Source organism: Perca fluviatilis, chromosome 22 (assembly GCF_010015445.1).
Source record: "Perca fluviatilis chromosome 22, GENO_Pfluv_1.0, whole genome shotgun sequence".
Taxonomy (NCBI): Eukaryota; Metazoa; Chordata; class Actinopteri; order Perciformes; family Percidae; genus Perca; species Perca fluviatilis.
The window spans coordinates 20,599,692-20,614,987 of NC_053133.1; the positions used below are offsets into that span (position 1 = coordinate 20,599,692).

The window sequence follows — 15,296 nt, forward strand, 5'->3', positions numbered from 1 at the left end:
ATTAAGGTAAAAGACCAAATCTGCATGACCCTGGCCTAGGGTTCGCATCTTCACCAGTTTGTGATTCATGAAGACATACAAAGAAACATTTCTCTTTATTACTACTTAGCTACTTAGTCCCAACGTTAGTATTATAAGTATGTTAAAATCAGACTAACCCCACTAATGAATGTAGTTAGCTTATGAAATGCTCCTTGGCCTTGGAAGTAACATTTGGTTACTACTGTGTGTAGTAGCTGGACATGCTAACAATTGTACATTATATTAAAGCAGATGAACATACTGTTTGAACCATTCCCCACACTTTTGCTCTGTTTCTGGTTTTGGCAAGGCTAAAAAAAGACACCACCCCCTCTGAACTCTTAAAATGCTGAGTATCACTCTTACTACAAACCCACCAGAGCTTTAGCGAACGGTCAACTCTGACTGGTACATTTACTGTACATGACTGGTGGTGTGTGCTGTAAGTAAACTTACGGCTCTCGATGGCAAAGATAGTGAGGTTATGGACCAAGTTGGCCTCTCGGTCCAGAGGCTTGGCTGTGCTGATGACACCACTGAGAGCGTCCACGTTAAAGAAGCGTTCCAAGTCTGTGTTTCTGTCAATGGAGTACCTGGACAAAAAAACACAACCATATAGCCAACATACTTTTAAAAAATTGCTTTTTGATAGTGGTATTGATTTGACATTTTAGTGTTTCTTCTACTTGTGAGAGAAGATTATGATATTTTTCTTCCATCAAACTGTGCAGCAATCACACTGAAGATTTCCAGTTGATACAGAGAGAACTTCAATCAATCATCAATGAAAAAAACTTTATATAACATATAAGATGTTTTCCAATCTAAAAAGTGCAAATAATTAACATAAGTGTGTACTTATACAAATTCACGAGTAAAACAAAACCATATTAAATTGTGATCAAATTGAGGTCTGTCTGCTTGTCCCTCAGCACACAACACGGATCAAACCATTTCAATACACAGCAACTCATATTTCTAGAAGAAATTACAACTTCAATTAGCCTACATCCAAAGGGTATTATTGCAATGTAATTTGACTCTTGTGGCTGCATTAGTTCCACAATAATTTTAATTTTAACAGATGTAGTGAAATATATTGCAGACGCTGATAACAGTCAGGAGCAAAAAGAGGCAATTTACAGGCACAATGGTGCAGTAATTTGATTTTCTGATTAAGATTACTAACAGTCCTAACAGACCAAGCCTGAATACCATACAATATTCATTCAATTTATGCATAATTGGTTGGGATATTGAGAGTGACACTGCACAGATTGGCAATGTGAGTCCTTGTTTTGAGTCACAAATGCCACGACACAAGTGTTGAGCCTTGACCCTCCAGCAGGACGCCCTTCTCTCGTTCACGATGGCATTTCACTTTTGCAAATGTTGCACTCCTTGCCCCTTTCACCATCTGGCATTATCTTTACGACAGCCACATGGGGGACCTTAGGGGGTCCACGGATTCTGTGTTTGCAGATAATGTGGATCAGTTAAATGGATTATGAGCACATTATTCTTCTTGATTCTTCTGATTTGGGAGCTTTATTTGGGATTCTAAGAACACATTGTTCTTAAAAAACATCTCTGGGAAATTATTTTTTTATAAAATTTTCTGAATTGAAGCAAATTATGACTGGAAGAGTTACTTGGCTAAGAGATTTATGAAATAGCATGTGGGCAAATCGTTAGTACCTGATGGCATTGTTGGAGTTGTCTGGGTCATGGGCAGAGACTCTTCCGATTGATGTGCCCACTCTAGCATCTTCTGAAACAACCATCTTGCTAAGCGGTGTGGAAAAGACAGGTGGCTCATTCACATCTTCCACCATCACTTTGACTGATGTTGTGTCGCTAAATGGGCCCAAGCTCAAGAAGTTGGAGTCAATATTCCTGTTTGTGGCCTCGATTCTCAGAAAGAAGCTGCTCTTTGTTTCAAAATCTAAAGGCTGGAGGAGACAGAATACACAAAACATGACATGATCAATTTTGTTGTCAAAATAAGAGAGTTGGCAGAAAATGTTCAGTTCTTTGTTTGGAATTGATTTTAAGACAACACCGCTATGGCTACTCCACATTTCTTAGTCAGTCAAGGGTTAAAGAACAGTTCATGTATGTAAATCTGTAAATCATTCATACAATGCTGAGATAACACCGTAATCCCAGTTAATGTGGATTATTAAGAGCAATTTCAATTTAACACAGAGTCAGATTTAAACAAAGTAAATTGCTGATGCATTAAAAACACGATTGATATTAAGAAAGGCACACAACATGATGAAAAGGAATTAAAAAAAGGCTTGTGAAACATTTCACCTTTTTGTCTGGCTTATCGAACTCCCCATTGCAACATGTAATATACTGCGGGAGAACATTGATTTGACACTTTCGTTGTCAGTGACTCTCTCCGATGTTGTAATTGTCTGAGTTTGGTGCAATACAAACAAAGGATCAAATTGGTCAATCTGACAAGGCTGCTAGTGTCCAAAAATGGCTCTCCCTCTCCCACAAAAGAGCTGCAGCAATGAACGGTCACATCCATGTGGCCTGAGGAGCCCATTTCCAGTCGCTCTTAAAACCATGAAATGTAACGTGTGAGCCATGAGCACTGGAGCATCCAAAAGTGAGGCAAGAATGTGCAACGGATTTCCTGCGTAAATGAATAAGTGGCTTTGTTACACATTTAACTTGAGATGTTTTATTTGATTCATGTAGGTGGATATCAATGACATTATTTATAGCATCTTGGTTCCTATGGTGAGAGGAGTATATTTTAAGTGGTAAAGTGTCTGTTTCCTTCATCAATCCTTACAACGATCCTTATACTGCCTTGTTGTGAAGTCTGGAGTTGCTGTGGAAGTAAACCTTTAAGTGACCATGGAATGTTAACTCCGATCAAAGGTGCTGGAGATAATCAATGCTGATTTGTCACTAGTGATTATCACTTAATCCAAAGATGCAGGGGACATTTCACAACAGGGGGAGATGGGTAAAAAGGGGAAAGGAAAGGGAAACTAGGAGAGGCAGTTGTCCTCATATTTTCCAGTAAAGAAGCATATGAAATAGTATAATTACATTACACACTGAGTGTACTATCCAATACACTATAGATCCAAAAAGACAAAAGTCCAAAGTTGGAGTTACTCTATATTTCTGTAGCTGCCAAATCCCGTGAAAAGAGAAAAACCAACAATGGTAGATTCTATCTCTTAATAATTTCTGAGTCCCCCACCATGTCTGTGCACTCAGTCGCATGTCCATTCATTCCAACTAAATACTGTATATACTTGAAAACTTGAAAACACTATACTGAAACAGAAGAGCACTCTGGGTCTTAAAAAAATGTTACTCAAACAGGAATTAATAGTGCATTTGTTGGGGACTGTTTTTAGCTGCAGGTGAATTGACATTTGGTGCTTTAGTAAATATTTACAGCTGCATGACAATGTATGTGGGATGAAAATATATTGCAGTGCTCAGGTTAATGGTAATGAAAAAACACATCATCAAGTAGAACAGTGTGGCTCATTGATGTGTTTTTGATAACAATGGAGCTCTATGGCACAGAGGATTCAGCTATGGCGGGCTGCACTGTAACTGTATGTGGAGTAGTCACACCAGTTCAGTCAATATTCCAAGCTATATTCAATGCCACACCAGCTGCTCAAGTACAGGGCTTTACCCAACAGCCGGAAAATGTTTACCCTATGTCTCACTGACTTTCAGGAGGGAGGGTGTAGTCCCATTTATAGGCAGAAAGTCACGGTACAAAGGTTTCAGTTTCTGACAAAACCAGAGGCTGTCTTTGTTTTTATCAGTTTTTATATACAGTACCTTCAGAAGGATGATAACCCCGTCTTGTGTGTTCTCATCTGTTGTTATGTTGAACATGCCAGGCCCGTCGCCGTCCATGATCCTGTAGTCCATCTCTGCGTTGGAGCCTATATCAGCGTCGGCCGCTTTGATTCTGGCCACCACAGATTGCACCGGCAACGACTCCAGAACCGTGTACTGATAGTTCTCTGAAAGAGGAAGGACAGGAGCGGATGCTGGTAATGGATGTGCTTATTTCACCACCAACTCACCTTCAAGCAGCTCAGCTTTTCTTATACCCCTTCAGCTTTGATTCGGCTGTGTGGCTCCGCAATAAATTCATGTTCCATAACACTGACAGGTAGCAGTAGTGACACACATGGAATAAAGCACTCCACTTTCACTTCATACTGCAGCATAGGCAGTGGAGAAGGCAATAGAAAAGTGAAATATACAGTTAAGAAAGCAAAGACCAATTTCAGTTGTCACATTTCTGCAGCTGGAAGAATATATTTAGGGAAGAATATATTTAATAAAAAAAAAAAAAAAACGTCAGTCGAGTCATGCTTAGATCCCTTTGGTACCTTTCACAGGATGAAATGTCCACTTGAAGATTCTATTACTCTGAAACTCTCCATTGTGTTCCCTGAGCTTTAGTCTGACCCTTCGGATTTAAAGTACTCTTATAAGAATAAAGAAGGGAATCATATTCATAATTATAATCTCCACAATCACCATGGCAGAGCTCATTACCAGACCTTTCTGTGTTCCTCACAGTGTCTCCCTCAGCCACCGTCTAAATGCTAATCTGCCTGACATTGTTTGCCGCCATGTAATCTTTATAATGGCTTTTTAATTTGCCGTGGAATAGCAGCTCTTTTAAAGACCGAAGAATTGCTTTCCTCCCTCCGATTTGCCCCATGCACCTACATCTTTCCCCCCACCCAGCCTGTCTTCTCATGCAGCTAACCTTGGCTTCTGTTCCCCCGTTAGCTATAGCTGTTGGACTCTCTATCATCTTTGATGCTCCATAATGGTCTATCGATTCTGACCCATGACCCTGCAAGTGCGACAGCAGGAGCAAAACCCCAAACTCCTGCAATGTCTCCTTTTTCTCTGAGTGACAGTACTGGCTTAAAATGGCATTGATGACTTGTTGTGAAAACTTGAACATGTCTTCCCCCCCAGGGGACTGCAAATTGACTCTGCTTCATGGCTGTCCAGTGGTGAGTGCAGCAGCCAGACAGGGCCTGGACTATCAGCGGTAAACCGATTGCCGGCGCTTCGGATTATCATGAGAAGCACTGCATGCCTTTGAATCTTAAAGCTGGGCCTGGAACCCATTTGTGGCCTGTGAAATAGGCTGACAACAAAAAAACGGAGCCTGATTGATCCTGGTATCCAACGCAGAAGCAGCCCCCAGCTCTGATGAAGAGTAAAGCAGGGAGGTGCACACCTTGCAGGAAGGCTGTTTTTTTTTTTTTTTTTTTTTTTCGTAAAATATTTACTGGAAATACAAATGCAACAAAGTCACAAAGATAAAGAGAGAACATTAGGTTAGGTTAGGAATGCGGTTAACATAACCTTAAAAAAATGAAGGAAGTGTAATGTGTGTTTTGCTTCTAAGATTTCTGAGTACTTTTTTCAACTTTATTCTACCACCCATTACAGGAAATAATATAGCACATTTAATATTTTCCAATGATTTCTGGGTGAGATATCAGCGAAAGCCTTTTTTGTACCACTGCATTCATTGCAAAGTATGCCCTCATTTGGTTCTCTGAGTTCAAGTGTTTTTTAAGCGATAATAGATCTCCAAAAGCCCAACTCAGCTGGAACAAAAAACACGTGCAAATGAAACAAAGAGCTGGTGGTTTGATTCTGATTGCTGAGTAGCTGTTGAACACATGGCATGTATTGTACATGACAAGCTTAATTGACCCTGTACGGACAATCAGGAACAGGAGTCTTACTGTGAGTGAACCGAGGCGGGTTGTCGTTGACATCGGTAAGCGTGACAGTGACAGAGGTGGTGCCAGAGAGGCCACCGTTCTGGCCGACCATGTCTTTGGCCTGGATGACAAGCACATACTGGTCCCTCGTCTCCCGGTCCATGTTGGGCAGAGCTGTTCTAATGACACCTAAAGAGAGAGGGAGAGATGGAGGAAAAGATGCTTTAGTCAAACATACTGAACACATACTGAATGAGGAAAAATACAGAGCAATAATATATTTTAACAGCTCAAAGATAAGCACAGTTCATAGTATATTTGTGTAGGTAGATAGAGCCTATATTGAATACCCTTTACCTGCCTTTTAGTAGGAGATATTGTAAATGTGGAAAAAAAGTGATTTAATTTAACTCAAGTACCCCTCCATCAACATGTTCCAAATGTGTTCATTTAAATTGATTTTAAACAGGATGTTGTCTAACACTTATTTAAGTGTGGATAGCTTCCCAAGTGAACGCCTTGTGATCCCCCAGTCAAATCTGGTTAATGTGGCTCGAGAAAGGGAAGTTTGGGGCCCCCTGCTGGAGCTGCTGCCCCTGCGACCCGACCCCAGATAAGCAAATGACGATGGAGCTTACAATAATGTTTTTTTTATACATAACTGTAAACTGTTTGGTTGATTTAGTCAATTTAGCATTTATACTACTACCACTTTGAGACAATGCGGCTCCACATATCAATCATTTATCCTTGAGCTAAGTATTTCAACTGTTTATCCATTACTTTTACCTAACTTTTTAACCATTACCTTTAGCTAACAATTACAAGAGTTCATCTGTTATTTTTAGTTAACAAGTTCAACTGTTTATCAGTTACGTTTAGCCAGCAATTTGAAACAATTATCCGTTACTTTTAGCTAACAATTTCTACCCCTTATCCTTATCTGTTACTTTTAGCTAACAGTTTCAACCGTTTATCCACTACATTTAGCTAACAATTTCAACCGTTTGTATCCAGCACATTTAGTCAACTAGTTCAACTGTTTATCTAGTACTTAGTAGACATTTTCTTTTACTATCAATATCCTATCTTCTATCTAGGATAATTTATTCAAACATTATCCATTTCAGCTCTACAATCTTACAAAAATGGGAATCACTGTTTATTTAGGCCTATTTCGCTAGCTATTTTTCAAAAGGATTGATTATGGTCAGAAATGTACTTCGCCAGTCTCTGCAATTGGTATAATACAAAAGCATAAAAAAGCCACAGTAGCAAACAAAATGTGACTAAAAGACTTCAAGAAAATTACACTTCCTGCCCTGAAATTATTTCAACTACTAAGCTATGTAGAACACACAAGTACAGGAAGGCTCTATTCATGTCAAAATGGATGGTCTAAAAATATAATTTCAGATTGGAAAAACCTGTTCACATTAATCCTTGAAGTAGTGATTACAAGAATACATGACTTGAGGTTAATGGGTGGATGTCCATCACGGCTAGTACCTTGTTTACACAACAGCAATGAATTGTGACTCTTCCGTGCCTTCAAATGTGCTGTCACACCAAATAGTTTAGTCTGACATATGATGAGGTTAATGTTAAGACTCTGTCAGAAAAGTGAGCACATGCAAGGGGACATTTTAGCTGCCAGGGGATGCATTATCTGTCTGTCCTCCTGTCATGATTGATCTGTCATCAGAAAAGGATCAGAGATGTGACAACACTGGCATCAAATGACTGGTATTTATCTGCTTGCAAATGAGCTGCTGTATGAAACAGCTACTGCCAAGCCAAGATGTGGTGCACATGCATAAACTAATATGCTAAAATGCTTGTAGAGAAACCTTTTCATTAATGACATTTTTCTAATCTCAACTCCATCTATGGACTACAAAAATGATAATTCTGGAAAAATGAACACTATGCATTAAAAATGCAAAGAAAAAGTGTCCTAATCCCTCAAAAGCAATCACTGTTGCATCCAAAGTTAATGACTTACCACACAATGTGTTTAATTCATTAAATGGCACTTATTAAAGATTAATACAGAACATGGAAGATTGCTCATTAAGAAACACACAAAGCCACAGCACACAGTTCCTGAATAAATGAATCATTTTTGCGCTTTATCGCATTCCCAGCCTGATGAAGCATATCAAAGCGGAGCTCTTGCTTAGATTTAGTACCTGAAGAATTTCTAATAATCCTTTAAATCACCCAGAAATCTGACGTGTACTTGAGGTCCAATCTCTTGAGGAAGAAACAAAAAAAAACACTATTTATTTGTTCATTACAGGTGTTGTAGAATCTCAATCAGCTCTGCCCTTGACGAGGACTGTGTTGTTTTTAGATGAGAAATCACCAAGAATGGGTTTTTAGAGAAAGATGTCTGATAAACGGCTATCACTAGCATGATTAAGGTCCGCCAGCACTATGTGTATATTAGTTTTTTTTTTTCTGTTGTGACAGACTGTTATGTCTCTGAAAAAGACAGTTGCTGTAAAATGCTACATAAAACTTTCCTCCCCAACCCAACTGCATGCCTGACTATGGTTGGGCATTGTTTTGATTTCAACAATTCTGATTCCAATTTCTGATTCTTCCTTTCCTTTCCATTTCTTATTGATTCTTTTTTTGAGGGGTGTAGTTGAAACGGGTCACATGCTTATTTCACAGATAAGAAGACCATTTTATTTTGATTCACTGATAACTGTGGTTTACAATTTTACCAGGCTTTTTCAATGTAAATGTATGAGTAAAGCCACACTAGAGTGCCGCTAACTGTGTTCCGTGGCTGCAACACAACAAGCACCTGGAGGTACGATGGTCGTTACAGAAAACGAAACTAGCTCATGTTAAACTTGGAACCGATGATCGGATTTGAAACCAAAGGTTTCCAAACGATTCCATTGGAATAGTGATTTTTGAAATGATTCCAAGTTGGAACTGGTTTTCGATGCCCAATCCCATGCCTAACCTAACCGTCATTCTTGTTTTATCATGAGCGAGGATTTCTTAACATTTAAAGTCTGGTTCTCACAAGAATAGTACAAGCACACGCACACTATCTATCTATCTATCTATCTATCTATCTATCTATCTATCTATCTATCTATCTATCTATCTATCTATCTATCTATCTATCTCTATCTATCTATCTATCTCTATCTATCTATCTATCTATATCTATCTCTATCTATCTATATCTATCTATCTATCTATATATCTCTCTCTCTCACACACACACACACACACACACACACACACACACACACACAATTTGCAATTAAGCTTGATTCAGGAACAAATGAGGAAGGACAAACAAATCAAGAAAAGTGGGTCAAAGGACTTCAAGAGAAAAATGAAGATGCATTTTGACCGTCAACTGCGGGTGTACTTGAAAATAAACAATTCCATTAAGTGTTTAATTTTCTCTCTCTGTCATCCTTTATTAATGTCATTACAGTCCCTCTGGCTGAAAACTGTTATTGGCTGCTCTAAACTAAATGGCTCAGTTAGCGAAATTATAGTGAGCTGTCCACTTTCTTTTCTCCAAAGTCCCTGCCAGTGGGCTTACAGTGGGATGACGGTGGTCAATAAAGCAATAATCTTTGGCTGTTGATCTGCAAAACATGCCATTTCAGTCCTGCATCAAATAATGAACAGTGGGACGTTGTCATGTAGCAGTGGGGTAAAACAAGGCTTCCTATCCCTTTGGTTAAGCCTCGTCGACAAAGTCAAAATATGTAATCTGTTCCTTTTTATGCTGAGAATTTAGGCATCTATCTCAGTGCTGTAGATATTCACCCATCTGCTCCGTTTATCCCTTGCATCCATCTTCCATCCATCTTTTCATCACTTTGCTGTTGCTTCTTCCAAAGTGTAACTTCGTAGCCAATTAAACAGCACCACCACTGCTCTGGTGCCTGCTGCAGCGACACCTGTAAACCCTGTTTACTTGAGTTGAGTTCAGAAAAGGTTACTTCAAGCCTTCAATCCAGCGAGGCTCCCATAATACCAGATAGACACAAAGAGAAAAAATACTTATCTGTTCTCTGCTCCATACAGTACATCACCACCATAGGGACAAAGCATGCATGTCTAGACTTAAAAAGAGGCATCTTTTAACATTCTGGGAGGCAAAGCTGAAGCTGGATAATGGTTGGATTATAATAACAGCTGCAACGGATGGCTCCTAAAAGGTGAAATAAACTAGAAAAAGATGTTAAGCTTGTGCAGCCAGCAGTGAGATAAATGAAACTAAACCACAGATAGGCTTCACACACAATTTATATACTTATTTAATATCAGCTTGGTGTGTTGGAGCCTAAAAGATATTGGCTGTGGTTAATGATGCCATGAATCCTGATTTTAGCATCCTAAAAAAACAACAACAGAGACATGTTTCTCCTCCCGCCTGGCCAGAAGCACACATACTTCTCACCGAGCGACACTGCTAATCCACATGCCGATGTTGCGAGACTGTTGTTTGTCTGCTGGGTGCCAGCCCCCTCGCTCTCTATCTCTGTTACCCCGTGCGGTGCTGGTGTCATTCCTGGGGAGAGGCGATGATTAAAATCCTTCTGTCGCTATCACGGCGCGGCTTCGCATTGCGCCGTGACTCCTTGCCTCCGGTGCAAGCCAGACGCATCGTAGCCGTGCATTTATCTAGCTGTCTCCACAACACTGGCGGCAGACGGGTGGGCCATGCTCCCTGCTAAAGCCCAGATACTTGACATTTGTCTTAGGAAGAGGAAATAAAAGTGCAGACTTTGGAGGAACCCTCTGGCTCTGCATGCAGCTATGAGAGGTACTGATAGAGGTGATGAACACTTAAACATAAAGGGTGCAGTATGTGATTTGCAGAACCCTGAGGCAGTCCACTTACAAAGAATAGATCCCATAACACAAAAACAGGCCACACAAACAGGGAATAAAACCTCCAGCCAAGGTAGTTTATTACTTAGTGACATTCAAGCATCATGCTCTAATCACGGGTCACTATACCTGCTCAGTGGGAGAGGGCCACAACACATAGAAGTGTCTATAGAAACATGTTACAGATAGGATCCTTTTATTTTTTATGTTATGCTGAAAGGAAGTGTGTTCATCTGCGCACACATCCAGGTAGTGTGTTGTTGTTGTTTGTGATTAGAATTGAAAAATTGCATCTCCCTCCCCATATTACAGGAGACAGCAAGATTTATATCTAGCCTTCAGCTGTAATGTTCTCGATTTAGTGCAGTCACCACCACAACGGTCTCAAACAGAGCCACAACAAGAGACACACTTTTAAAGAAGGGGGTAAAGAAAAAAGCACAGTAGGTTTAAAAAAAGGCAGCGATGGGGACTTTGAGACTCGGACTCGAGTCACACTTAAGTCGCACACAGACTTCTGACTTGGCCTTAGACTCGTCCTGAGTCTTCAGACTCGACTCTAACTCAAGATGTGTTGTGAACAATTTTTATTTTTAGAAAATGTCTGATGTGCTGAATGTTATTCTCCTCCCTGCGTAGCTTTTAACCTACCTAAGTAACACATAATACGTAACGTATCTTCTGCGTGCGGCCACGCATGAGAGAGGACGACAAACACGTCGACCGCACCGGCAGCTGCTGTGCCATTCATCAGAAGCTTTGGCTTTAAAACCTTCATACAACAAGGTCCAAACAAAAGAAGCGCTGAATGCAAAATAAAAGGATTCTGGCCTCCCCACATCTAATTTGAAACCCTATAGATTAGCCAACATGTTTAGCTCAGCATTGCCCATCTAACATTTTTTATTGTTATTTATAAAAAAATTTAAGATTAAAGGTGCAGTAGGTAAGCCTTATAAAACTAACTTTCTGTCATATTTGCTGAAACTGCTCTTATGTTCGAGTAGAACTACATGAAGCAGGTAATAATAATAAAAAAATAATCCGGCTCCTCTGGCACCACCTACAGCCTGTAGTGCGATTTGCAAAAATCCACGCTCCCTGTTCAGATGCACCAATCAGGGCTAGGGCGGGTGTCTAACTACGTGTCAATCACTACTCATGCACACACATTCATTCTTCCTTGTGGGGGGAGGGGCTTAGGAGACCATTTTGGGCTTTAGCAAAAGGGGGGGAGGGGCTGAGAAGTTGTCAATGTTCACATTTTTGGCTAAATCCTGGCTCTTCGCAATCCTACTTACGGCACCTTTAAAAGGCACATTAATCAACGTGAGCACAGAATCCAACATGTAAATGTGCCAGATTTAGCCATACAGGCTAATTTTCATCTGCAGTCCCTATGTTAGCTTGCTTCTTGCTTTAGCTACGGCCTACGTGAGGTTAACGCTGACTGAAGTTCACTTAATGTTATAAAAAGTTGAATGAGCATTTTTATATATAACTATGCAGTGTTCTAAGCACCCTGGATGGAACACAGCATTTGATACAACACTCATAACTACAAGAGACTTCACTTGGACTGTTAGCTCAGAGACTTGTGAGCATCTCTGTAAAAAGGCCACGCTAATATTTTAATCACAGGAAACCCGCTGCTCCTGACCTCTGCATCTAGGATTGCACCTGGCCTTTTGTATTTATTTGAGCAATTGCGGTTTAATTAGATTCCCAGGCTGAGAAAAAGACAAAGCTCTGTCCGTCCAGGCTTCTCTCACCTGAGTGCCTGTCATATTCAGATGTTGTACTTGTGTCGCTCTGAGAGGCAAGCCGTGTCACATCTTAAACCCCCTTCAGAGTGTAATTAATCCTCTCATTCAGGCACCTGGCAATTTCTACTGACTAAATTCTTCTCTTGTTATTCCAGCCATTGAGGCCTGTGAGCATGCATGCATGCTTAGCAGTGTTAATGTGCGGGGATAATTGTCTCTAAAGGAGTTGCCATGTCGCCAAGGTGTACGGAGCTGGAGGCAGCTGTTCAAACCTCCTTGAGCCTGCCATCAATTAGAACAGCATTTATATTTTCAGCTTCACCTTCAAACTAAACTACAAGCTATCAATCAAAATATATAACAACATTTCTGTCTTAACTAAGTACCTTTAGGCGCAGCAACTTATGTATTTTGCCGACATTATGTATTGCTTGGAAGTTATTGGAGCTATTCAGGATTAAGTACTTTTCCCAAGGGCACCTTGTAGATTCAATTTGGGATTAAGAACCAGAGTAAAGAGACTTGTTAGACGAAAGAGAGCCAGGATGCTACCCACCTAACACTGGGTCACACGCATCCTATTCCCCCCCCGCCCCCCTGACCATTAGCTCTTTGCCACTTAATCGCTAGTGCAGTATTGCAATGTGGAGCTTAGAGTGTATTTCAGCCCAGGCACTTTGTCAAAGTCACCCTCTGCTATGGGCCAGGCGTGTGCTGCAAATGGGACTAATTAGTAACTTGCAAAGACAGACTCATCCCACAACACTCAATCCTGGTCTGCTGTCTAAAAAGCGGGTGTCTCACCCCCAGAGTGTATTCTGTAAGATACATGGTATTGACAATATGTTAAAAACTAACAGTTAACACAAACATTGTGGTCCCTTTCACAACCAATACAGAAAGCGGACACAATATTTACCACCTGTAGAGATTATAAATGATAAATTTAAAGTAAGACTAATTTTGTAAGAAAAGACTTCTAAAAAAGAGTCAACTCAATAGGTGTTTTTTCTGTTACAGCCTTGGGTCTGTTCTGACCAGAAGCCTATGGTAGTTAATGGTTAGCTAACTTAATATATTGTGACATTGCTAGGTCAGTTATCTGACTTCATGACTCTTTTCTACTTGTACTAGTGTTAGACTATGTTTTTAACATGCAATCGATAAACATTTTAATGGTATAATCACAAAATTAAAACAAGCAACAGACTCAAGAGAATCTTGGAAAATAAAGGACAATTCAGTGTGCCATTATCTGGTGGCCATAGTGGACGCTGTTCAGCAAAAGTTAGTTTTAGCGTTTTACTGCTTATACATGTAACTATTCATTTATTTCTTCTTTTAAAATTCGAAAGAATGTATGCAAAAGTACAGCTTTAAAATATGATCATCTGGTTAGTGAAATACACAAACCTTGGAGTGTATGCTTTAGATAGGAATACAAGATAACAAGTCAACTGTACAAGCACATTTTCTGTTGTTGTTATTAGGGTTGGGCATTGAGAACTGATTCCTACTCGGAATCGTTTCAAAAATTACGATTCCAGTAGAATCGTTTCTTTATTGGAATTGTTTGGAATCGTTTGGGGGATTTGGTTTCAAATCTGATCATAGGTTACAAATTTAATATGCGCAAGTTTTGGTTTCCGTAGTGGCCAGGCGCTTGTTGTGTTGTAGCCTTGGAGCACAGTAAGCGGAGTTCTAGTGTGGCTTTATTTTACATTGAAAAAGCTGTAAAACTGCAAACCACCATTGAATCAAAATAAAACTTTTCTCTCATTTGTGAAATAAGCTTGTGACCCGTTTCAACTCCACCCCTCAAAGAATCGGAATCAAGAATCGATAAGAACCGGAATTGAAAGGAAGAATCGGAATTGGAATCAGAATCGTTAAAATCCAAATGATGCCCAACCCTAGTTGTTATTGACATTTCTAGAAACCGGTCTAAATTATTATGTGATGGAAAATCTGGAAAAGTAAAATGGCGTCAAGATGCAAACAAATACATGCAAGGGGCCATCACTCTTAAGATGTTAAGATGCATTGATAGAAGCTTTGAGCACACTGCTCAATTTGAAACAGAACATAGTCAGATTTGACATCTCTGCATCACATCTAATCCACCACGCTGCTTGCTTCCCAGTATGTACACAGTGGACAGAATGGCATGTAAGAGAAGTTAACTCTGATTAGCATCACAATCTATTACAGAATAACACAGGCCACTTACTGTAAGCAATCATAACCCATTAAAGCTTTTGAAATATCAACCTTGGGGTTTAAAGAATCCACTTAGCTTAATGAAAAACACGTCAGCAACTGAGGCTGTGAAAGTATGAGCTCTGGTCATTGAACTGAATGGCTCTAAGAAAAACATGATATGAGAGTAATGGGGACTTTATGGGCTAGACATGCTGTTTGAACATCACTTAAGTAAATGTCTGCTCTTGCTCTAATTGGTATTGGTGTGATGAAGTCTCACTCGAGACTCGTCGATGGGTTCGAGTGTTCTTGCAAACTTTGTTAAAGATCATTGAAGAGCCGGGGGCAAGTAGTCAAGTTTCTTTCTGCTTAGACACAACATGATAAATGAGGCCCTTTTCATTGTGATCATTTTTAATTAATCTAAAAATAAGAAGTAGCAGAAAGTTGCATTTGGATAATTTGATATTAGTGCTGTGATTTTTCAGAAAATTTCAAATAAATAAACCACCAATAGACAAATTAATTCAAAAGTCGGCAAGTTTGTAAAAGGTGCTATAGAGTAAAAAGTTGATGACACAGCAGGATCTTTTTACAGAAAACCAGCATTTCACAGTGGCATACATTTTTATTTCCCCAAGGTAGTTCTTCTTGA

At 39.8% G+C, this 15,296-nt stretch overlaps 1 protein-coding gene across 4 annotated transcripts in view; it reads right to left on the minus strand.

Moving 5' to 3' along the window:
• The window catches only part of LOC120552510 (cadherin-7-like), a 160,044-nt gene that overhangs the window by 27,484 nt on the left and 117,264 nt on the right, over nucleotides 1-15,296 (minus strand). For all 4 annotated transcript variants that reach the window (XM_039790630.1, XM_039790632.1, XM_039790631.1 and 1 more), the window contains 4 exons: nucleotides 5,811-5,978; nucleotides 3,859-4,046; nucleotides 1,720-1,973; nucleotides 478-614 (listed from right to left, as the gene is read on the minus strand). In XM_039790630.1, the coding sequence (XP_039646564.1) occupies nucleotides 478-614; nucleotides 1,720-1,973; nucleotides 3,859-4,046; nucleotides 5,811-5,978 (747 nt within the window). The remainder of the gene's footprint in view (nucleotides 1-477; nucleotides 615-1,719; nucleotides 1,974-3,858; nucleotides 4,047-5,810; nucleotides 5,979-15,296) is intronic.